The following is a 25,642-nucleotide window of genomic DNA, read 5'->3' as shown; positions in this document are numbered from 1 at the left end:
CCTAACTGCATGTCCGTGATTCCGATTACCCGTTGTATGAACGCAACACTCGCTTCGTCAATATATATATATATATATATATAATTATATATGTAATATATATATATATATATATTACTGACTCGGCCTAAATTGCAATAATATCAGTAGCAAAGAAGTTTTCAACACTTCGTTCGTGTTCAGACCACAGGGGATCGTCACGAATTGACCCTCTCTATTCTATAGTTACATTTATTTGTAAATATAGAATAGACGATGTCAAATTTTAAAAAGTCAGATATTTTGTGGCGAGTCCCTGTGTTCCGACGAAATATGCTTCTCTTGGATTTTCTTTGCAGTTTCTTGAAAGTCATTTCCCAAAAAATTTCTCGCAGCTCTACTAATTAAAGACACCCATGGTACATTGTCAGGGGTACAAATATTTCTTCTTAATAAATTTTGTCTGATTTCTCTATTAATATACACTTGATTTCTTTTTTAATTTCATACTCGATAAACAAAAGTACATCCGGTGTGAGCTTCGTTGGCGACATTTTCGGTGCAAGAGTTCCCATGATTGACAATTTTGTAACGTGGCCTTTGGGACGCCTAATTTCTTACTGATTTTACCATAAAATAAACCCTCGGCATGTAATTTTAAAATCAACGTCATTGTTTTAGTTAGTTTTCCCTTTTCGCAGAGTCTCTTCCATCGTGCTAAAAGATTATGTAATGACACGCTAGTGTAAAGACACGTGTGCCCATCTAAAATTATTTTTATTCCCACCCCTTTAAATATTGGTCCAATCGCAGTGATTGTTCTTTCCTCGATGCGTCATCATTGACAGATTTGTTTTGAAATCAACTATCCGAGACCTCGAATGAACTTGAGAAGCTGAGTCGTTCACACTTACTGTAAATTCACAGTAATATTGTGTAAATCTGAACCCATTTGTAATAATAAAATTTGCCACTGTTCATGAACTTTTTGGACAGCCCTTGTACATTGAAGTTGTATCTGTCCTCTTGTAGATTTACAGCACAGAACAGCTATTTCCCTGTGGACGACATGGGCTTCGGGAATCAGGATAAAGACTGCTATGGCGTGGAACACAATTTTGGGTATAATTCTTACACAATTTTCCACTAATCAAGGATATACATGCATGTATGAAGCTCATTTTTTTAATGGAATACATATAAAGATATCTTACATAGTTTCTGCTAATCAAGGATATGATTGATTGATTGATTGAATTTTGTTTTACGTCCCTCTCGAAAATATTTCACTCATATAGAGACGTCACCACTGCTGGTGAAGGGCTACAAAATTTAGGACCTATGCTTGGCGCTTATGGCCTTTGAGCAGGGATGGGATCTTTATCGTGCCACACCTGCTGTGACATGGGATCTCGGTTTTAGCGGTTTCATCCGAAGGACCGCCCCATTTAGTCACCTCTTACAACAAACAAGGGGTACTGAGGACCTATTCTAACCCGGATCCCCATGGGATATCAAGGATATGAAACTCAGTTTTGAATGGAATACATATAAAGATATCTTACACAATTTTCCACTAATCAAGGATATATGAAACTCAGTTTTAAATAGTTGAAATATGAAGATATTGTAATGAGTAATGAACTATACAATGGGCCTATACCTTCCAAACACTGAAGTGACTCAGACTAATGGAATAGTCCGAGATCCTGTTTACCCCTATTTGAATGGGTATAACCCTTTGCTATATAAGAGGCTGCAGAGGCAGCATTCATCATTCGTTAGCAGACTGCTGTTGGTGGAAATAAGCCAGAATTAGAAGGTAAACTATTAAAGAATTAATAGTGAAAAGAATTTGAAAGGTTAGGGTAGAAATATAAGCCACTGGTGAAAGACAAACTAAGGAATTGTGGTGAGATACAAGGTGTAGTAATCCTGAATAAGGGTGAGGCACCGAGTACTCACAAGCAATAGGAACTTAGTTTCAGAACCAGGTGCAAAGTGCCCAGCCATCTCTACAGAACCGTGTGAATAGAACCTCGGCTTGTGTCCCAGTGTATTTTTAAGAAAAACAGAACCCGGGACAAGTATCCCAGTAAATCAGAATAATCATTGTAAATATTGTGATTCTATGTATTTAATTTTTGGCCCAAGTAGAGCACGAGGAAAATTCCATATACATGTATATATTTAGAGTTCACGAGATCCTTTTATCCTTTGAAAAGAACCCTTAGAAAACACGTTACAGTATATTCTTGGGCATGTTTTAAAAAAGACCAAAATTTTGGCCCAGTCTTAAATCTCATTGATTGAGAGATGTTACTATAAATAGATTGTGTACGATAACAACTATCTCAACTACATTAATTTTCAGAGTTTATATAATTTTTGAGTCGGCTTGCGAAGCGAGATGCTGCTTGCTGTCAATGGCGTGCGGATTTATCGCGGCTCACAAACTTTCTGTTTATTCTTACGCCAACAGCAAATAAATTCCGTGCACAAAGATCTTTCAAAAAATTTCATTTGCTTTTTCAAACAGCTTCATTAGGTTTTGAAGACATATCATACATGTATGTTGACATTCTTATACACATCTAACAATGTAATTTAAATGATCGAGTCCTCTCAATACGTTTAAAGAAACTATAAACATGCATGAATACATGATGTAAGCAAATTTTAAAAGTCAATAAGTGTCACAGGCGATTAACATGCGATGTACGTGTGTATTAAAGGTTCAAGTGAGCTTTTCTGATCACATTTTGTCCGTCGTCCGTCTGTCTGTCTGTCCGTCTGTAAACTTTTCACATTTTCGACTTCTTCTCCAGAACCACTTGGCCAATTTCAACCAAACTTGGCCAAAAGCATCCTTGGGATAAGGGCTTTCATGTTTGTTCAAATGAAGGGCCATGTCCCTTTCAAAGGGGAGATAATCATAAAAATGCAAAAATGGGGTAGGGTCATTTAAAAATCTTTTTCTCAAGAACCACTGGGCCAGAAGAGCTGAAAGCTTCCTGACATATTGCAGATTCAAGTTTGTTCAAATCATGGCCCCCGGGGGTAGGATGGGGCCACAAGGCGGGATCAAAGTATATAGGGAAAAACTTTAAAAATCTTGTTCTAAAGAACCACTAAGCCAGAAAAGCTGAGATTTACATGAAAGCTTCCTGACATAATGCAGATTCAAATTTGTTCAAATCATGGGTCCTGAGGGTTGGATGGGGCCACAATAGGGGATCAAAGTTTTACATACAAATATATAGGAAAAAGCTTTACAAATCTTCTTCTCAAGAACCACTGAGTCAGAAAAGTTGATATTTTCAAGAAAACTTTCTGACATAGTGCAGATTCAAGTTTGTTCAAATCATGGCCCCAGGGGGTAGGATGGGGCCACAAGGGGGGGTCAAAGTTTTACATACAAATATAGGAAAAATCTTCTCCTCAAGAACCATTGGGCCAAAGAAGTTGACATTTACATGAAAGCTCTCTGACATAGTGTAGATTCAAGTTTGCAAAAATCGTGGCCTCCAGGGGTAGTTGGGGCCATAATAGGGACTAAGGTTTTACATGCAAATATATATGGAAAGTCTTCAGATATTGTCCAAGGTGACTCAGGTGAGCGATGTGGTCCATGGGCCTCTTGTATTCATTTATAAAGCGCAAAATTACATATAGTTTCTATGCACTGTATAAATATATCAACTACAAAAATAGATTCGTAAACACGAAATAAATAACTTATAAGTAAATATTTGATAGTAAAGAAGGTAATATCTCGCTTTCTTAGGTAGGAAAAGCATAGTAAATATTTGAAAATGGTATTAGTCAATTACGACCGATCGTACTCCCCGTCAAGTCCTCTTCGAAAGGGTGTCAAAGCCTAAACCATGTGACTATTCCTGTGGGAATCTACCGGTGTGAGACAAGGAACGCACATTCAGTGTGTTATATGTTTTCGCTTTCAGACTATTCTACAGTCAGATATAGATAATCACATCTAGGCGACACCAATATAATTTCTTGTTCGTCAGATCCGAACGCTCGTATTTAAATAGAACGTAAGAAATAATATTAATTTAAATTTCCCGCTTTTGGAATTTTTCGGTTCATTTTCCGCTCCATTTTTTATTTTAGTTTTTAACAATGTCATGACTGTGCTTGGAAATAATGGTATATTTCAACTTTGTCAGCAAAAACCTGAACAACATTGAATATTTTTAAAACATGCGGAGACACTCCGAGGTACACTCGAGCCGAGGACAACTATGCCTGTATTAGTTGTAATATTTAATAATAATCAAAAATAACGGGGGTGTAGATCTTACAAACACAAGCATGAACTTTAGTGGTGGATAGTTGGAAAGACAGTTTTTAACAAAAACAAATTAGTCTTTTGTCCAGTCTCGGATCATTGCCAGTTCCGAATCACTTGGTAATTATTTTCTAAAAGTACTAATTATTGTCAATGAAATGATTTCTACTTAGAAAAGTAAATCACGTTTGAAATGATTACTGAGGGATGCAAAACTGATGTATTTTTTATTCAACCCAGGTTTATTACTTGTCACACTTCTATAATACACTTCGACATCTTGGTAATTTTCATGCACGGGAAAAATCGCGTTGTGGGAAAAGGTCTGTAGCTAAAGTATAACCACATTTCTTGCACAAAACATTAATGCATTTAATTAATACATCTTTCAGCAATTAATAGCATCAATAAATATTTTTTTATCTGTTGAACCAATTTCGGATCAGTCATGTCACACATGTGATATTGAACTTAATTTTCAACTTTGATCAATATTTCAGGTCATATTAAAGGCACTCTTGGATTTATAGAAGTAGTGTCAGATATAAACGCACAATTTTTTTTTATAAACTCAACAAACCTTTTTTTTTAATTAGAAAATTTAGACTGTTAATATACTATGCATTGCGTCTAGATTTAATTCTTGAAATTAATATTTAAAATTTATACTGTAGTTTATTCAACTTTAGCATATTTAATTTTAGAACTTTTTTTTCATTCCAAGTTTCCCACCCTTGCCAAAACCGCAAGAAAATGGCGAGAAATTGTAGATATAATGTTATATTATGAACAGCCTCAGAGAAAGATAATTATGAATGCTAATTAAGAGAATTTTGAATGCCACCTTTTGGCTATGTCTAAATGTGAAGCTTTGAATATTGTTCAAATTAAACTAGTGTCTTTAAAGTATGAGACCGATTGAATTGGATCAGTCAATGTTCGAATCGGCATGCGCATGCAGTCATTTCAAACATCTCCGTGATTTGGAATTGGCGGTGTGATGCGGAACGAACCTATGAACTTGGGTATGGAAAATGTAAAGACCTGTGACATTTACAGCAATTTTCAGACAATTTAAATGATTTTTCATCTGAGGAACTTCTTATCTTCTCACAAGAAGATTGAAACCTAAATTATCTTCCTAGTACCTCCAGCAATCGTTAATGAAAATGTGATCCGGAACTTGGCAAACGACAGTATATTTAGTCTTGAAATGTATGTACATCTACAAATACAATTTTAAATGCATTCACTGAATTTTGTTATTCATTTCTTCATCAAATAAGGAACTTCTATACACAATACCTTGAACACGTAAACTAAGCAATATATTATCACATTTGGGGTATAAACAAAATGTCTTACAGAAACACGAAACACTGTAATTTTACATGTACTGAAATCATCAATATGTGTATTCAAAGGGGCATTTGCTTTCATTTTGTCACTAAAAATTTGATTCAATGAAAATAGCTCAATATTATATATTTCAGGAATAACTGCACAATTTGATTATTTTAAACACCTTTTATCCCCAAAGCAGGCACATGAATTATGTACATAATTTTTAATGATTAAATAATTAATGTCTTGCACGGCAATTATTCTTCCATATATATTTCTTTACACCAAAAGTGGCTATCTAACATAGTCTTATTAGGGTTTCTCTTGTTTTTGAGCAAAATAAATGTTTTTATTAGTTATTTTTATATATTCCTATGCCATTGAGAAATTTTGAGTAAAAAAATTCTCATCACTTTCACAGTTAATGTCCCTTTTAAAAAAAAAAAGAAAGAAAGAAAATTGGTTATTTTACGTGTTTAGGTGATTTTGAATATATTTTTCATTGTTTTACAATACAAAAGTTCAAGAGAGAAAAAAAATATAATCGCTCGCTTTGCTCTATTACGATACCGCCTGAAAATTATGTTGAAAATAAATTTTAATATTATAAATAGTAAATCGCTTGCCCGCCCCAATTTTTTGGGGTCATTTGTCTGAAGAACAAGAAATTTTATTGGTGTCGCCTTACTGTATTTTGACGAATATATTTAATATGCATCCCCTTTTGGGGCCTGTAAATTGTGGAAATACCATTCGTGTGTACAATCGCATTTAACTTCACGAGAAATCTTTGTGGAAATAATGCAGGTTCTCAAAAGAGCATCTACTAGAATTTGTATACAGTGCAGCAAATTTGTTTTTTAAGAAAACGGCAATCTTGTCCTTATACACACTACATAACAATATTTTCGGGGAAATAATGTTAATTTCAGCAAAGCACGAGAGTTTGTAGCAATAAAGTTTTAACAGACTCAATATTTTCTTTGTTTAAAGTTCATATCAATTAAATAGCCGATGCGAGCGTTCAATGTTTTGTAATGAAAACATCACCCAAGCTTCCAAAAATGACGTGCCAAAGTGTGATATAACGACCACCCCCCTCAGTAATTATAAACATATCAATATTTAATTGGTACTAAATGAAGAATTCAGACATAATCCCCTAAAATTTCGCCGCATTTAGATGGGTAAGTACATCAATCGTTTACTACAAAAGGAAAGTTAAAACTCAAAATGAATTGCATATTCCCGGCCAGATCCATGAAAAACATGCAACATGCAGAAATTGACAAAATCAAGTGACAAAGGACTTGTACACAAATGTAATGTGGTCATCAGGGTAAACAAATCTCAGACTTGATCTGGTAGCGAGTAGCATACGATTCTGGTATTGAATCGAGTTATAAAACTCTGGTAGCGAGTGAATTTCAAGTAAATAAGACAAGGCGGTATCAGTTTTGATCAAGTATTATTACGATTTCTGTAGCATAGAAATGATATTTATAATGAAAACAATGTGCTATTTTAAGACACTATAAGTGTCTTTTACTGTAATTTTTCATCCCCAGTACTTCACTTCACAGTTTTACTGTAATTGTTTGTCCCCAGTACTTCACTATAAGCATGTTTTACTGTAATTGTTTGTCCCCAGTACTTCACTATAAACATGTTTTACTGTAATTGTTTGTCCCCAGCACTTCACTATAAGCATGTTTTACTGTAATTGTTTGTCCCCAGCACTTCACTATAAGTGTGTTTTACTGTAATTTTTCATCCCCAGCACTTCACTATAAGCATGTTTTACTGTAATTGTTTGTCCCCAGCACTTCACTATATACATGTTTTACTGTAATTGTTGGTCCCCAGCACTTCACTATATACATGTTTTACTGTAATTGTTTGTCCCCAGCACTTCACTATATACATGTTTTACTGTAATTGTTGGTCCCCAGCACTTCACTATAAACATGTTTTACTGTAATTGTTGGTCCCCAGCACTTCACTATAAGTCTGTTTTACTGTAATTTTTCATCCCCAGCACTTCACTATAAGCATGTTTTACTGTAATTGTTTGTCCCCAGCACTTCACTATAAGCATATTTTACTGTAATTGCTTGTCCCCAGCACTTCACTATAAACATGTTTTACTGTAATTGTTTGTCCCCAGCACTTCACTATAAGCATGTTTTACTGTAATTGTTTGACCCCCAGCACTTCACCATAAGTGTGTTTTACAGTAATTGTTTGTCCCCAGCACTTCACTATAAGCGTGTTTTACTGTAATTGTTTGACCCCCAGCACTTCACCATAAGTGTGTTTTACAGTAATTGTTCATCCCCAGCACTTCACTATAAGCATGTTTTACTGTAATTGTTTGTCCCCAGCACTTCACTATAAGTGTGTTTTACTGTAATTGTTTGTCCCCAGCACTTCACTATAAGCATGTTTTACTGTAATTGTTTGTCCCCAGCACTTCACCATAAGTGTGTTTTACAGTAATTGTTGGTCCCCAGCACTTCACCATAAGTGTGTTTTACTGTAATTGTTTGTCCCCAGCACTTCACTATAAACATGTTTTACTGTAATTGTTTGTCCCCAGCACTTCACTATAAGCATGTTTTACAGTATACAGTAATGAATTCTTATGCGTGTATCTGAGATTCTGTTTATAACTTTTCCCACAGTTTCACTTCCGCCATTAGATCAGGATTTGTCTTCCAAGGCACGGAGTCGGTAACTATTGGAGGAGGGGACGACCTCTGGCTGTATCTGAATGGGAAGTTTGTGATGGAGATCAGCTCCAGAAACATGGGAACTAGTGTTCCCTGTAAAAAGATCAGCCTCACTACCGCTAGTACCCCAGGTAATATACCAGTCAATAAGTACCACTAGTACCCAGGCAATGTCTCTATCAGTAAGTAACATTAGTACCCAGGTAATGTCTCTCTATCAGTAAGTACCACTAGTACCCCAGGTAATGTACCAGTCAATATGTACTGCTAGTACCCCAGGTAATGTCTCTGTCTATCAATAAGTACCACTAGTACCTAGGTAATGTCTCTATCAGTAAGTACCACTAGTACCCCCAGGTAATGTCTCTATCAGTAAGTACCACTAGTAACCAGATAATGTCTCTGTCTATCAATAAGTACCACTAGTACCCAGGTAATGTCTGTCTATCAATAAGTACCACTAGTACCCCAGGTAATATCTCTATCATTAAGTACCACTAGTACCCCAGGTAATGTCTCTATCATTAAGTACCACTAGTACCCAGGTAATGTCCCAGTCTATCAGTAAGTACTAGTACCCAGGTAATGTATCAGTCTATCAGTAAGTACCACTAGTACCCAGGTAATGTCTCATTCTATCAGTAGGTACCACTAGTACCCAGGTAATGTCTGTCTATCAATAAGTACCACTAGTACCCCAGGTAATATCTCTATCATTAAGTACCACTAGTACCCCAGGTAATGTCTCTATCATTAAGTACCACTAGTACCCAGGTAATGTCCCAGTCTATCAGTAAGTACTAGTACCCAGGTAATGTATCAGTCTATCAGTAAGTACCACTAGTACCCAGGTAATGTCTCATTCTATCAGTAGGTACCACTAGTACCCAGGTAATGTCTGTCTATCATCAAGTACCACTAGTACCCAGGTAATGTCTGTCTATCATCAAGTACCACTAGTACCCAGGTAATGTCTGTCTATCATCAAGTACCACTAGTACCCAGGTAATGTCTCTATCAGTAAGTACCGCTAGTACCCAGGTAATGTCTCTATCAATAAGACAGTACTACTAGTACCTAGGTAATGTCTTTATCATCAAATACCACTAGTACCCAGGTAATATCTCTATCATTAAGTACCACTAGTACCCCAGGTAATGTCTCTATCATTAAGTACCACTAGTACCCCAGGTAATGTATCTATCATCAAGTACCACTAGTACCCAGGTAATGTCCCTGTCTATCAGTAAGTACCACTAGTACCCCAGGTAATGTATCTGTCTATCAGTAAGTACCACTAGTACCCAGGTAATGTCTCATTCTATCAGCAGGTACCACTAGTACCCCAGGTAAAATCTTAGTCTATCAGTAAGTACCACTAGTACCCAGGTAATGTCTCATTCTATCAGTAGGTACCACTAGTACCCCAGGTAAAATCTTAGACTATCAGTAAGTACCACTAGTACCCAGGTAATGTCTCTCCCTATCAGTAGGTACCACTAGTACCCCAGGTAAAATCTTAGTCTATCAGGAAGTACCACTAGTACCCAGGTAATGTTTCTCCCTATCAGTATGTAATTTCTATTTAGTCAGTATATGGGTTGATTTTATAGCAAGCTTTACCTGGTCAGTATATAGGCTAATTATATATTTAGAAATGTTTATTTTTACTTAATTATAAATCTAGAAATATGTATTCTTAATCATATATCAAGTAATGTTTATTTTTATTTATATATTTAGAAATGTTTATTTTTACTTAAATATATATCAAGAAATGTTTCTTTTTATTTATACATTTAGAAATGTTTATTTTTACTTACTAGTTATATGTCAAGAAATGTTGATATTTGATTATAATAATCTATTATCTAGAAATGTTTATTTTGCCATGATAGATGTTTGACTGGAAGAATTTTTAATTGTATAATGAGTACTCTTGTATTTGTGCGTGAAGTGATCCTTCATGACTAGGACCTATGAAACTAACAGTGTATCGTCAAAGATTTATAAATGACATTCATCGTTGATTATCGCTATTGCATTTATAGGAGGAAGTTACATCATCCCACAGTATGGTCTAGTGTCTCCCACTACCAGTTTGTGTGTGATTACCAGCACTCTGCCAGCAGAACAGGTGCTTGTGGAACTGGAGGTATGTAACAAGAACATTCTTACTATCACTGATGGAGGAATCCATTCTAGTACATCAACACAATGGTTGACTTGAATCATACTGTAGATATCAGCAATACATGTATATTCCTTTATCTAATCGCCTAACTGGGTAGCTCAGTAGGTTTACATGTTGACTGTTATATGCAGTTCATGGATTTGTGTCTAGCAGCATTTTTAATATTTTGATGTCCCCCCCCCCCCCCTCCTCAAAGAAGAGGGGCATATTGCTTTGAACCTGTTGGTCGGTATGTGGGTAAACCATGTATATATTGTCCACTCAATATCTTGAGAACCATTCACTTGTTCATAATGATATTTCATGTGTGGGTTGTTTATTAGAAGAAAAGGACACCTAATGATTTTCATGTCAAGGGTTGATCCACTCTGGATATGAGAAGATACTGTCCATTCAATATCTTAGGAATCCCCAATCCTTAACCGACATCAAAGTTGGTACGTTGTAAGAAGTGGTTGACCTTTATTGATTTTGAGGTTGCATGGTCAAGGGTCAAACTGGACCTAGGAATATACTGTCCACTCAATATCTTGAGAACCCTTTGCTTGACAGACATCAAAGTTGGTACACTTTAACATCATATTAAGGAGTAGATGAACCCTATTAATTTTGAGTTTACATGGTCAAGGGTCAAACTGAACATAATATTTTGTCTCATATTTTTAAAGAATCATTTGCTTGATTGACACCAAACATGGTACACTGATACATCCTAACGAGTAAATGACTTCAATTAAACTTTATGTCACAATGTCAATGGCCAATCCACTATGGACATAAAAATATTTTTTGCTCAATGTCTTGAATTGTTTAGCACTACTATCAATTAAATGATACATGTGTATAACCCTTTTTAATTTTGCACCACTTTTTCAGATTTCTTACTACTAAAACTGCATTTTTAAAAACTAAATAAGGTAAATTTGAAAGTACAGTCAAACCTGTATTAAGAGACCGTCCAACGGAGAATGGAAAAAAGGTCACATATGACAGGTGGTCTCTTAATACAGGTTGCCTACTTTCCGCAGTTAATGGATAAAATCTCGCAAATAATTTGTACAATGGAGAAAATGACTACATGTATTTGGAATTTATCATTAAGAATACCAAGTATGGTTTTAATAGTTGTAAAATAAAATTAAATACACTGTAGTTAAAAATCTAGAATACAATGGGTAGTATCATAAATTTTTATTCATTAAAAATTACATTTAATCTGTTTAAGAATGATAAATTTTCTAAAACTTATAAATACTTTGTTGTAAAGGGTATTTATGTATAGCCTACTTGTACAGTGTAACTAAAAAATGCAATGCTTATGGTAAGAAAGCAAATGGTGAAGTGTTGCGTCTCCTTTTGTACAATACATGCTGGAAAAATGTTATTAAATTTGAGAAACATTAAATAAATCAAAATATCCATTGCACATGCACAGCAAATCTTTTAAGCTTAGAACTAATGTAGGCAATTTTCTTGAACTCGGACGTATCAAATACTCGGGACATGTCGAAGTGAGCCGCTAGTTCCGGTCATTATTCTAGAAACCTCGAGTATCTCATGCAGGAAAACTGCGAATACTCCGTTTAAATTTTCAGTCCTAAGCATAATATTTACCTGCTTTATATCGCAATCGGGCAAATGTTTTACTCTGTTGAACATAATGGTATAACAAGTGGTAGATTTTCATTTCCGATCTAGCCTACCCGGCACTTCTTAAAGTTTGTCGAAATTCACACCTTCAAATACACCAGCCTTGATTTCCTGATCCTTGATTTTGTTAAACAAACAACAACGCGGGTTTTATTAATTAACCACACACGACACTGAATGTTGACAGCTTAGGTATAATAATTTATTCAGAGGGCCGACTAAACAAGATCATCGCCAAACTGTGCGTATTAAAACGAAAGTGTTAGGGGCGATAATTCCCAGAATAGTCGCGCGTTTGAAAACGAAAGTGTTAGGGGCGATAATTCCCAGAATAGTCGGCTCAACCGAAATCGAAACTAGTAATCACGTTGTAATCGAAAAATGTACAGTCGTTAAATAGAGGTAAAATTTCGTTAAAATACACGAAAAGGTTGTAAAAATCATGGTCGTTGGTCGCGTCAGACAGGTGGTCATTTAATACAGGTACAAAATATAGAGTAACGTCTTGGGGGGAACTTTTTATGGTCACATACGACAGTGAGTCGCTTAATACAGTGGGTCGCTATGGCAGTTTTGACTGTATTAATTTTCAAAATATGGTTGAATTCCATCAATATCAGATTTCTCTGGCGTGCTATTCCTCTGTAAGTAAAGCTTGTACAGGTAACTCATGATAACTTTAACTTCCGTCTCTTTAAGGTCCTTGATCTCTCAATGTGATATCATGGTCCCGGTTTTTTTCTCTTATAACTAAGCAAATTTACTCTCAAACGTTCAATCTCTCAAAGTTCTTGATCTTTTTAAGAGAAATTTGGTCCCGTAAAACATATTTCATTGTTTTTTCACTCTTGATCTCGACATGATGTGTTGGTACAGTACCCACAACGTTATTCTTGACATTCCTATCGTGCTCTGTCGTGCGTGTATCCTATCGTATCGTGCGTGTATCCTATCCTATCGTGTATCAGGTTTTCCGTTTTCTATCGTGTTTTGCGTTTATCAGGTCTATCGTGTATCATGTTTTGCGTGTATCAGGTTTTCCGTTTATCGTGAAAATCGTTTATCGTGTAGCTTCGGAAATTATCGGGATCGTATATAAAATCTAATGAAAAAGTACGATACTTTCCGAAACCTTTATTCGTTTTGTTAAAGAAGCTATTTTTAGGAATCGAGGAAAGACGGTATAATTGAAGGAGAACATAAAGTTGTCGATTTTAAGGCAGAAGAAGAGCTATTTGTCTGTCCAGAGAGAGTGAAAATTTATCACAATTTAATTCTAAGTAGTCTGGAAAGTAGGACAGTAAACCGAGCACAGTAAATCTGAAAGCTCCTTCTTCTGAAGTTCATAAACATTTGTTTGTCTAGAAACAGTTATTTGTAATTAACACTAACAGAAAAATAGGGAGTTCCGATTTGAAAGGAAAAATCAGTAAATTACATTGTTTATCACATACATGTATATTTTAATAATGGTTCTTTTTCTTCCGATTTTTCTTCTTCACATGTATGCTACTTATATAGCAACTGCTGAACTTGTGCGCGTCCTTATATCTGATTTTGTGTACCACCCGTGTTTTGACAGCTAACATTCTCAGGGACATTGTATTTCACACATTTAGAAGATTAAGTTTTAAAAGGGGGCAAGGGTGTTGCATCCCCCAAAATTCTGCTCAACTGGGCACGATTCCGCTGTCATCGTTGTTTTTTGTTTTTTTTTATACCTTGTACATGTACACATGTACCAATACTCGTACGGTTAGATACTGGAAATTTATGTTGGTTTTGATGATTACTTGAATTTTTTTTTTACACACTAAGCGTTTCAAAATTGCGAATTTAAAACAAGCCGGGTTTTGTTTATGTTTTTTAAACAGTTTATTTATGTTTTGTTAACAAAATATCAATTCAAATAAATATGTTCCAATTACTTATGACTATCAATTATCAATCATAGTGTAAAAATATCTAACAGGTGTAGTGCGGTTGATTTTTTTTTAAAGTTGTCGTTATGAAAATAACTTGAGATGTTGAATGAGCCGTGAACTTAGAGCTTGATGCAAAATAACCCCCTCCTCGCTACACACACAATATTACTTGGTTTTATTTCATACTCAAGGTAATATACTTTAGCATAAGAGAGCTACTGAAGCATGATATCACTACATTATATTACATTTAGTTAATTCCCTGTATAATCTATATATTAAACATTAGGTGACAATATAAGTTTTAGAATCATTGGCTGATAAAATTCATATAGATATCAAATAATGAATTCAATGCCGTATATATTTTATTATTTTTTTTAAATTTTAGCTGTGATGGCATTAGAAAAAAAACACCATGGATTAAACGACTATGGATTAAAGAAATTATATGGTACAAAACCGATCAATGTTTTAAACAAATGTTACCGCGACGGGGACAGGTAGCTGATTATTAGTCATCCCACGATGAGAATGCGGTTTTATGCGGAGTTACCTATAGATTACCGCGTTAGATTTTTTCCCATCGCGAGAACGCGGGAAACAAGAAATCCGCGTTGTCCGTAATGTAGGTATATAATGAACATTGAAATCCTTCAATATTATTATCAACATAATGTAAACATAATGTAATTATGTTGTAGGTATCAAAATTTCGTTCCGTCTAAACCGTTTCTAAATTTACAACATTTCTATCAGGTTTTCCGTTTATCGTGAAGATCGTTTATCGTGTTTTGCGTTTATCAGGTCTATCGTGAAGATCGTTTATCAGGTTTTGCGTTTATCAGGTTTATCAAGTATCCTATCGTATCGTGCGTGTATCCTATCGTATCGTGCGTGTATCCTATCCTATCGTGCGTGTATCGTGTTCTATCGTTTATCATGTCAAGAATAACGTTGCGGGTACTGTAGCTTGTTAAAATCAAGTCATTTGCCTAAAAATGTGAAGAATGATGTGTCAAAACAATGTCAGGATGTTATGAATATACTTTCCGGTTGTTATAAAATCTGAACCATAATGATCGGACTGGGACATTTAATTTCTGGATTTAACTCGACTTTCGACCCATCAAATTCTCGATTACTCGGAAGTTTTATCAAGGTCCCTTTAACTTGGAAGTTATCGGGAGTCACCTGCAGATGAATATTTCAATCTGAATTATGATAATCTACCAAATGTTTGATGCCAAGAAGAAATACTCTACGCTACAGGTAATACTCAACACTCCAGGTCTGTAAATAATTTAAAATTGACATTCCTATAGGTTGGAGAGCGGTACCACTTCTCCATCTTTCACGTGGAGCGCCTCTCCTGCGATTCCAGTTTGTATGTCCAGACGGAGAACTTCCAGTTTATTGTGGATCCGGCTGAGGAACCACCCAGGGACTACATTGTCACTGTGACTGAGGACCTCCATCAGAATGGCATTGTGGCAGAAGTGGTCTTGTCTGACATCTTTTCCGTGGGACCTCCATTTACTGTCACCATTCTAAGGGGTATAGACTTACTGCAGGCTGTAGTTGTTGTTTTATACACTGTGAAATAAATTGGAATTCTTAAATATTTGAGAAATATATAGGTGTGTGCAAGCTCATTATAGTTTTTGACAAAGTTTTGTAATAAAACAGAGTGTACTGTACATATCAGTGAAGGGAATTGGTTTGAAATAGTCTGTTTGAATTCATAGATGGTTCACAGTGTTACATGTGATTTAAAGATTTGGAAATGTATTTTGATTTTCAGTTTGAATTTGAATGTTTGCAGGAAATGAGGCTAGGCATTTCACACTGAAGGACAAGACAACAGCCAATGAGAATGCAGCAGTGGCTCCAACTACTGTCGCTCCAACATACACCACTATCAATGGCCATACTTTTGTTGGTAGGTTGAAATGATCTGTTGTAAATTGTCTCTGATAGCTTCGTTGCAAATACTCTTGGAGGTAGCAGACTCAGGAAACAATGCTTTTATTGACATTTTTTATATCATAGCATGTGCCACGCCCTCTACAACAACGCCCGAGAGCCATGATGGTACAACAGAGGCATTTACACTGACCACTGGAGTAGCACTGTTCACTCTGGACTCGGGCCTCGACTACGAGGTCAACACTGTTTACAGCGTTGTTATGGAAGTGGTTGATACTGGTAAAACCCCACCATCAACTGGTACAATAACTGTCAAGGTACAATACAACCACTGTCTACTGGCACAATCGCTGTCAAGGTACAGTACAGTCACTGTCTACTGACACAATCACTGTCGAGGTACAATACAATCACTGTCAAGGTACAGTACAATCACTGTCTTCTGGCACAATCGCTGTCAAGGTACAGTACAATCACCATCTACTGACACAATCACTGTCAAGGTACAGTACAATCACCATCTACTGACACAATCACTGTCAAGGTACAGTACAATCACCATCTACTGACACAATCACTGTCGAGGTACAGTACAATCACTGTCAAGGTACAGTACAATCACCATCTACTGACACAAACACTGTCAAGGTACAGTACAATCACTGTCTACTGGCACAATCACTGTCAAGGTACAGTACAATCACTGTCTACTGACACAATCAATAAATCATTCTGTGTTTCAGGTTAAGATATCGGATTTCAATGATATCTGTATTCTGTGTTTCAGGTGAAGATATTGGATATCTGGATTCTATGTTTCAGATGAAGATATCGGATATCAATCATAACTGTATTCTGTGTTTCAGGTGAAGGTATCAGATATCAATGATAACTGCATTCTGTATTTTAGGTGAAGATATCGGATATCAATGATATCTGTATTCTATGTTTCAGGTGAAGGTATCGGATATCAATGATAACTGTATTCTGTGTTTCAGGTGAAGATATCGAATATCAATGATAACCGTTTTTTGTGTTTCAGGTGAAGATATCGGATATCTGGATTCTATGTTTCAGATGAAGATATCGGATATCAATGATAACTGTGTTCTGTGTTTCAGGTGAAGATATCGGATATCAATGATAACTGTCCGGAGTTGACTCAGACTTTATACCAGCTTCAGGCTATACCAGCTCTCCAGCTGACTGCTCTGGCCGATCTGAATGCCACGGATATAGACAGCGGAAACAACTCAGCTCTCTCCTTCTATATCTCCACCGTTACAGAGGAGTAAGTCAAGAGTATTTGTGTCACAGCGCGGGTAGTAGAGACAGGGAAATATTGGTTTGAGATGGGGGGTTAAAACTTGTTTTTTCAGTCTCTGTTCAGAATCATACATTTTCATTGGTTGAATACCTCATAATTTTTGCTATGTTACCTACTGACAATTTATATAATCTGTAGGCTTCCCTCATTGTGACTGACAATTTATATAATCTGTATGCTTCCCTCATCGTGACTGACAATTTATATAATCTGTAGGCTTTCCTCATTGTTACTGACAATTTATATAATCTGTAGGCTTTCCTCATTCTGACCTGACAGTACATGGGCTTTAAGTTGCCTTCCATGCGATCTTTTGATGGCTGCCTTGCACTTTGTTAGTTATGTCGTGCTGGTAACTAAACATTCTGAAATGCCATGCTGTGTATTCTATGTATTTTCATGTTTTTGATATTACTCTTTTAGCAGACAAGTAATGCAGTCATTTATATTTTGTGGGGTCTCATTTTTCGTGTCTCTCGTTGCCACTCCTATCCCATGAATTTCACACTACAATGAAATTCATAATTAATGTAATTTAGCGCAATAAATTTATGTGATTCCACCATACTTGGTGAAATGATAAGTCAAGGTCGAAGATTTATGATATAAAGATAAGATGAATTGTCAAGGTCAGACATCAAGTTGACCACTGTTGGACATAGTAATAGTCTGGGTCATTTTGTGTTTAATTACAAACATATCTAGTTACATTTTATTACTGTGCATGTTACAGCCCGACTAGTGTGTCATCATTGAATTGTACATATACATATCTTGTTACATTCTATTACTGTGCATGTTACAGCCCGACTAGTGTGTCATCATTGAATTGTACATATACATATCTTGTTACATTCTATTACTGTGCATGTTACAGCCCGACTAGTGTGTCATCATTGAATTGTACACAGACATATCTTGTTACGTTTTATTACTGTGCATGTTACAGCCCGACTAGTGTGTCATCATTGAATTGTACACACACATATCTTGTTACATTTTATTACTGTGCATGTTACAGCCCGACTAGTGTGTCATCATTGAATTGTACACACACATATCTTGTTACATTTTATTACTGTGCATGTTACAGCCCGACTAGTGTGTCATCATTGAATTGTACACACACATATCTTGTTACATTTTATTACTGTGCATGTTACAGCCCGACTAGTGTGTCATCATTGAATTGTACACACACATATCTTGTTACGTTTTATTACTGTGCATGTTACAGCCCGACTAGTGTGTCATCATTGAATTGTACACACACATATCTTGTTACGTTTTATTACTGTGCATGTTACAGCCCGACTAGTGTGTCATCATTGAATTGTACACACACATATCTTGTTACATTCTATTACTGTGCATGTTACAGCCCGACTAGTGTGTCATCATTGAATTGTACATATATATATCTTGTTACATTCTATTACTGTGCATGTTACAGCCCGACTAGTGTGTCATCATTGAATTGTACATATACATATCTTGTTACATTCTATTACTGTGCATGTTACAGCCCGACTAGTGTGTCATCATTGAATTGTACACACACATATCTTATTACGTTTTTCTTATTGTGCTTGTTATAGCCCGCCTATCTCCATTTTCAATGACACCATGGACCTGTATAAAGAAGTTTATGAAGCCAACACGCTGCTGAAGTTTACGGTGATTGTGGTAGACGGTGGCAGCCCTGTACGGGGAGCTACCGCCGTGGTGGAGATTGATATCGACAACTCCTGCCTGATTGATGTAGAATATAAGGCCATTCCTTACACTATCACAGTTAACATCACCACCGGAGAAATCCAGCACCGACTCCCGGGATACTACTACTTTGAATACAGTTTGTATTTCTACTTTGTTGATTCCTGTCTGAAATTGTTGGGGTTGATTGGAGCCTCCGTGTCGATGCTTATCAATGTTTTTGCTTTGAAGTGAACTGTTAAGATTCTTTAAAAGATTGCAATGCTACTTAATCATTTTACACTTGTATACAGAAGGTTTGGCTCCATTCCCTAAAATAAAAGACAGTCAGTGTGAATTCAACCCTGGTTGTATTGGGTTTGATATAATGTTTTGTTTGTTTACAGATTGTAATGATGCCTTGGGAATTTTGACATAATCTGTTTGTTTCTTCTCAGATTGTAATGATGCCCTGGGAATTTTGACATAATCTGTTTTTTCTCAGATTGTAATGATGTCGTGGGAATTTTGACATAATCTGTTTGTTTCTTCTCAGATTGTAATGATGCCCTGGGAATGGAGAGTGGAGTGATTCTGGATAGATACATATCGGTAACGTCATCTTCCTCCACTAGTGACGCTAATAGAGCCCGACTCAACATGACACAGCTCCCAGGTACTTGTACATCACATTATATACTCAACATGACACAGCTCCCAGGTACTTGTACATCACATTATATACTCAACATGACACAGCTCCCAGGTACTTGTACATCACATTATATACTCAACATGACACAGCTCCCAGGTACTTCTGTAGGGGGGGGGTTGGGGGTTTAATATGACACAGCTCCCAGGTACCTCAACATCACTTCTACATCACATTATATACAGAGTCTGTAGGGGGGGGGGGGGGGGGTGTAACTTCTACATTACATTATATACCGAGTGTAACTTCTACATCACATTATATCCTGAGTGTGTGTGGGGGGGGGGGGGGGGGGGGGGTAACTTCTACATTACATTATATACCGAGTGTAACTTCTACATCACATTATATCCTGAGTGTGTGTGTGGGGGGGGGGGGGGTAACTTCTACATTGCATTTTATACCGAGTGGGGGGGGGGGGGGGGGGGGGGGTAACTTCTACATTACATTATATACCGAGTGTAGGGGGGTTAACTTCTACATTACATTATATACCGAGTCTGTAGGGGGGTGTAATTTCTACATCACATTATATACTGAGTCTAGGGGGAGGTGTGTTAACTTCTACATCACATTTATACCGAGTCTGTAGGGGGGTGTAACTTCTACATTACATTATATACCGAGTCTAGGGAGGTGTAACTCTACATCACTTTATATACCGAGGCTGTAGGAGGAGGGTGTAACTTCTGCATTACATTATATACCGAGTCTGTAGGGGGTGTAACTTCTACATCACATTATATACTGAGTCTGTAGAGAGTGTAACTTCTACATTACATAATATAACGAGTTTGTAGGGTGTGTGTGTGTGTGTGTAACTTCCACATCTCATTATATATTGAGTTTGTAGGGGGAGTATAACTTCTACATCACATGATATACTGAGTCTGTAAGGGGGTGTAACTTCTACATCACATTATACACTGAGTCTGTAGGGGTGTAACTTCTACATTACATTATATACCAAGTCTGTAGGGGTGTAACTGCCACATCACATTATATACCGAGTCTGTAGGGGTGTAACTGCCACATCTCATTATATACTGAGTCTGTAGGGGTGAAACTTCCACATCACATATACCGAGTCTGTAGGGGTGTAACTTGTACATTACATTATATACTGAGTCTGTAGGGGTGAAACTTCCACATCACATTATATACCGAGTCTGTAGTGTAACTTCCACATCTCATTATATACTGAGTCTGTAGGGGTGTAACTTCTACATCACATTATATATCGAGTCTGTAGGGGTGTAACTGCCACGTCTCATTATATATCGAGTCTGTAGGGGTGAAACTTCCACATCACATTATATACCGAGTCTGTAGGGGTGAAACTTCCACATCACATTATATACCGAGTCTGTAAGGGTGTAACTTCTACATCACATTATATACCGAGTCTGTAAGGGTGTAACTTCTACATCACATTATATACCGAGTCTGTAGGGGTGTAACTTGTACATTACATTATATACCGAGTCTGTAGGGAGTGTAACTTCTACATAACATTATATACCGAGTCTGTAGGGGTGAAACTTCCACATCACATTATATACCGAGTCTGTAAGGGTGTAACTCTACATCACATTATATACTGAGTCTGTAGGGGTGTAACTCTACATCACATGATATACCGAGTCTGTAGGGGTGTAACTCTACATCTCATTATATACCGAGTCTGTAGGGGTGTAACTTGTACATCACATGATATACCGAGTCTGTAGGGGTGAAACTTCTACATCACATTATATATCGAGTCTGTAGGGGTGAAACTTCCACATCACATTATATACCGAGTCTGTAAGGGTGTAACTCTACATCACATTATATACTGAGTCTGTAAGGGTGTAACTCTACATCACATTATATACTGAGTCTGTAAGGGTGTAACTCTACATCACATTATATACTGAGTCTGTAAGGGTGTAACTTCCACATCACATTATATACCGAGTCTGTAAGGGTGTAACTCTACATCACATTATATACCGAGTCTGTAGGGGATGTAACTTCCACATCACATTATATACCGAGTCTGTAAGGGTGTAACTTCCACATCACATTATATACCGAGTCTGTAGGGGGTGTAACTTCCACATCACATTATATACCGAGTCTGTAGGGGTGAAACTTATTATATACTGAATATCTGACATGACTGAAGGAGGGAGAGGATAACATTTCATTATACTACTTATCATTTTGAATATCATAAACTGATAAATGATGCTGTCATTCAACTTCATGGAGGGATGTACAGAATGACTAGAACACTTTAATTGTCAAATTTTCATGACATTAATTGACTTTCCACTCTGACCTTGACCTCACATCTTTATGTAGTTTAACTTCATTTTATCAATCATTGTGACGTGTGACTTCATAGTTTGTCTAACTTAACTGTTTTTAACTTAATTTAACACAAGGCAGCAAATATTCTTGTCCTTTGGATTAAGTTTAGCTGAGTTTATAAAGCCCTTTAATAATATCAGATTCATCTTACAATGTACTAGTTTTTATGAATCATATATTTGAATTTCCAATGTTTTTGCCTTTAATATCTATACAGTTTGTGCCATAATCCATAATGATAGGCATTTCCTTGTGAATGCATTGTAGTTGTGCACTACAGATGAATATAATATGTCTATTCCAATGGCTGGGAATTTTGACAGAAATGAAAGTTGAAAGTTTAGAAATAAGAAATAAACTTCAATTTCGAAAATACATGAGAGTATGAACTGCAATCTTCACACCGGCCTACTTTTCGTGAAGTGCTAGCACGCTTCATAAAGAATGCATGCATGAATTGTCGCAGTTCATACCCTCATGTATATTCAGAAATGAAATCTATTTCTTCAATACGTATGATAATGACATAAAACTAACAATGATAATTATTGTATTTAGAAGTCTTTGAAGGATTATCAGTCCTGTCACAGTATACAGTTATTGCGCAAAGCCATAGGTTGAGGGCAACAGGTCCGTTCGAGGGTCAAACAAAACAGCTGTTGTCCGAGGACCCAGTCAATAACTGTTTTGTTATACACCTTCATTTGTTAGGTTGTTTGACTAGAGCCACATGGTTTGTCGACTATGAACAGGACAGTGTGATTGCGTACATTTATCACCGACTCCATTAGTTTAAAAGAAAACATTACCCAATATCCTAATTGATAATTATATTTTTTGTGTATCTGCTCTGCTTTTCATCTAATAAATTCAGTATTTCATCATCAGTGAACCTCGCCATTACACAAACAAATCAGTGGAACAAGAATCATATGATTTGCATATAACAGCTTTAACAAGAATAAAATAGAAATAAGTAAACTTCATTTTATACAATTGATTCTAGAAAAAGATGAAGAAATAATTTTTTTATGTTCTTGCTGTCCCTAATTTGAAAAATTAATTGAATTTCATCTTCCGTTGCTGTCGCAAAATATGCATCCGCCATTTCTCTTTATCCAAACGACACGAAACGATAACTGGAGTTATAGCGCCATATGACGTCATCGGTCAACCTTTTTTTTTTTACAGTCGACTTTAACAGTTCCTGGTCCAACAGTCGCCAGAACAGTTGAAATGTTGGACTTTTTTCGTAAGGAGTTACATAGGAACTGTTTTATAGGGTTATAACAATTACATGTAGGTATATTGTAAGTGACAATGACACTGTTTCCAATTACAGCTAACCTTGGCAGTTTGACAGGAGGGTGGGTTCCCGCCGTGATGGACACTAATCAGTATATAGAGGTCAATTTGACAGAGCCTACCTATGTCCATGTGGTTCAGATTCAGGGTCAGGACTCGGTGGATAACTGGGTGACCAGCTTCTCCGTCCAGTACAGTGCTGATGGCGCCACCTGGAACACGTACACAAACTCTACAGGAGCTTCAGTAAGTCATGTTAATATACATAGGCCATTTAGTCATGTGGAGCTGGAGTTCTCACAAATCAAACAAATTGGGAGGTGACTGATGGAACGTGGTGGTAAATTACCATCAGTGATGGTGGTATTTGGCTGGAAGGTGACTGTTGGAACTTGGTGGTGCATTGCTATCAGTAATGGTGGTATTTGGCATCATGCTGACTTTCTGGATGATACAGGCATCTTTTGTTCTCTATTGTAAAATGATACACTCGAGGTTAAGTTTGGTACTGACTTTGCTACATTTAATTGTAGGTATTCCAAGGGGCTGCTGACCGAGACACTGTAGTCAGTGTGTCGATGGTGCCGGCTGTGTATGGGACCTATATCAGAATCAATCCTCGCACCTGGAATAACGCCATTGGTCTCCGGCTGGAATTTAAAGGATGTTCTTACGCCAAGTATCAGTACTGTAAGCTCACTCTTTATTATACTCTGCAGAACATTCTGAATTCTTGGTTTCAGATCACTGGTAATTGATGACTTTCATGAGGGTAAAAATTCAGATCATATTGTCAAGTGTAACAAAGAGCTATTTATCCCCATCTTTACCTACAATTCTAAAAAATTTATTCCTAATGGGTCGTATGTCTCGCCTGAAGTTAAGAACATTATTTCCATTAAAGATGCATTTTTCTGGTGATGCGTGTATCCATGGTGATATGTGTATCCATGTGTTTTTAGCTCATTATGACATCACCGATTAATTGGGACCTTTAATTGTGTCGTACAGATTTTCCCAATTTCCTGCAAAATTTATAATTGAGTAATTATTGCTTTCTAACAACTGGTTTCATGTAAACAACATTATAGAACATTCAATTGATGTTGCTGTTCCTATTTGTTTTAATTGTCCTCTGAAAATTTTTTGTTTTGATGTTTCCACTTGTAAATCTGAGAGAAATGTAGGTTTGGGTATTGCTACATGTAAGTTGCCCCCTGAAAGTTAAAGTCTTTATAAAGGTTTGAAATGATGTGTTTTGCTTCAGATATACTCCAACAAATATCAAATTAATGTGGCCTCTTTTTTCTTCTGAATTTACAGCATGTCACAAAAACGGTTGAGTTTTAAATTTTTGATAAAATATGTGTAAAAAAAAAAAAAAAAAAAATTACAGGGTTTCATCAATGGATCAAAGATCAGGCTGGGGGTATATTGATTTTTGGACAGGTGTGTCTGAAATGTTAACCTTATACTCATAAATGAATGATATACAGCTCAGAGTACAATTATCCTTTTAATTAGAAAATTAAAATATTTTTTCTAAACTTAAAACATTGGCCCCATATGCAGTTTTGAAATCTGTAATTGAAGACTGCATGCATGAAATTATGCAATTAGCTTGTTGTAGAAATGATAGAAAAAAGAAAAACAACTTTTTTTTTTCTTTGCAGATCGTACAACCTGTCAGAGGTGTTTGACCTCCTGGTACTGTGAGGGGGACTCAACCATCAAGCCCTGCGGTCGCTGCGACCCCCCAGTCACAGGCTCTACTTGTGGTCGCTCACTGACAGAACACAGTTTTGGAGCAGCATCAACCTGTACCACATGTCCTGAGGGCTGGGTGAGTGGGAGAATGTGAACATCTGTGATAGACATAAGGACCAATTTCAGATTTAAGTCAGTCAAAAGGAGAACATTCAATAGAGGATGTTTTGAACACAGGATCAATTTCTGTTTAGTCAAATAATCTTTTAATGTAATTGTAAATCTGCAAGTTCTTATGAGCCACAAATTACTACTGATACATGTTAATGTAAAATAATTGTTTCAATTGCTCAGGCCTGGAGGTTTTAAAACATTTTTGATCACATTTACATACTCAAACTCCGTGCTCCAAATCGTACTCATACTCAAATGTGAAGGTCATAAAACTTTTATGAAATCATTGTACTCAAAAC

General features: G+C 36.4%; 1 protein-coding gene across 2 annotated transcripts in view; it reads left to right on the top strand.

The window, feature by feature from the left end:
- LOC125657686 (uncharacterized) overlaps positions 1 to 25,642 on the top strand; it is a 125,610-nt gene that overhangs the window by 63,800 nt on the left and 36,168 nt on the right. For both annotated transcript variants that reach the window (XM_048888413.2, XM_056148799.1), the window contains 12 exons: positions 1,012 to 1,101; positions 8,320 to 8,498; positions 10,419 to 10,522; positions 15,462 to 15,693; positions 15,962 to 16,078; positions 16,189 to 16,382; positions 17,187 to 17,356; positions 18,991 to 19,247; positions 19,644 to 19,763; positions 23,500 to 23,708; positions 23,996 to 24,152; positions 25,136 to 25,305. In XM_048888413.2, coding sequence (XP_048744370.2) covers positions 1,012 to 1,101; positions 8,320 to 8,498; positions 10,419 to 10,522; positions 15,462 to 15,693; positions 15,962 to 16,078; positions 16,189 to 16,382; positions 17,187 to 17,356; positions 18,991 to 19,247; positions 19,644 to 19,763; positions 23,500 to 23,708; positions 23,996 to 24,152; positions 25,136 to 25,305 — 1,999 coding nt within the window. The remainder of the gene's footprint in view (positions 1 to 1,011; positions 1,102 to 8,319; positions 8,499 to 10,418; positions 10,523 to 15,461; positions 15,694 to 15,961; positions 16,079 to 16,188; positions 16,383 to 17,186; positions 17,357 to 18,990; positions 19,248 to 19,643; positions 19,764 to 23,499; positions 23,709 to 23,995; positions 24,153 to 25,135; positions 25,306 to 25,642) is intronic.

This window comes from Ostrea edulis, chromosome 9 (genome assembly GCF_947568905.1).
Source record: "Ostrea edulis chromosome 9, xbOstEdul1.1, whole genome shotgun sequence".
In the NCBI taxonomy this organism is placed as follows: Eukaryota; Metazoa; Mollusca; class Bivalvia; order Ostreida; family Ostreidae; genus Ostrea; species Ostrea edulis.
The sequence above is the reverse complement of the archived record's forward strand: the minus strand, read 5'-3'. Positions and strand labels throughout refer to the sequence as shown.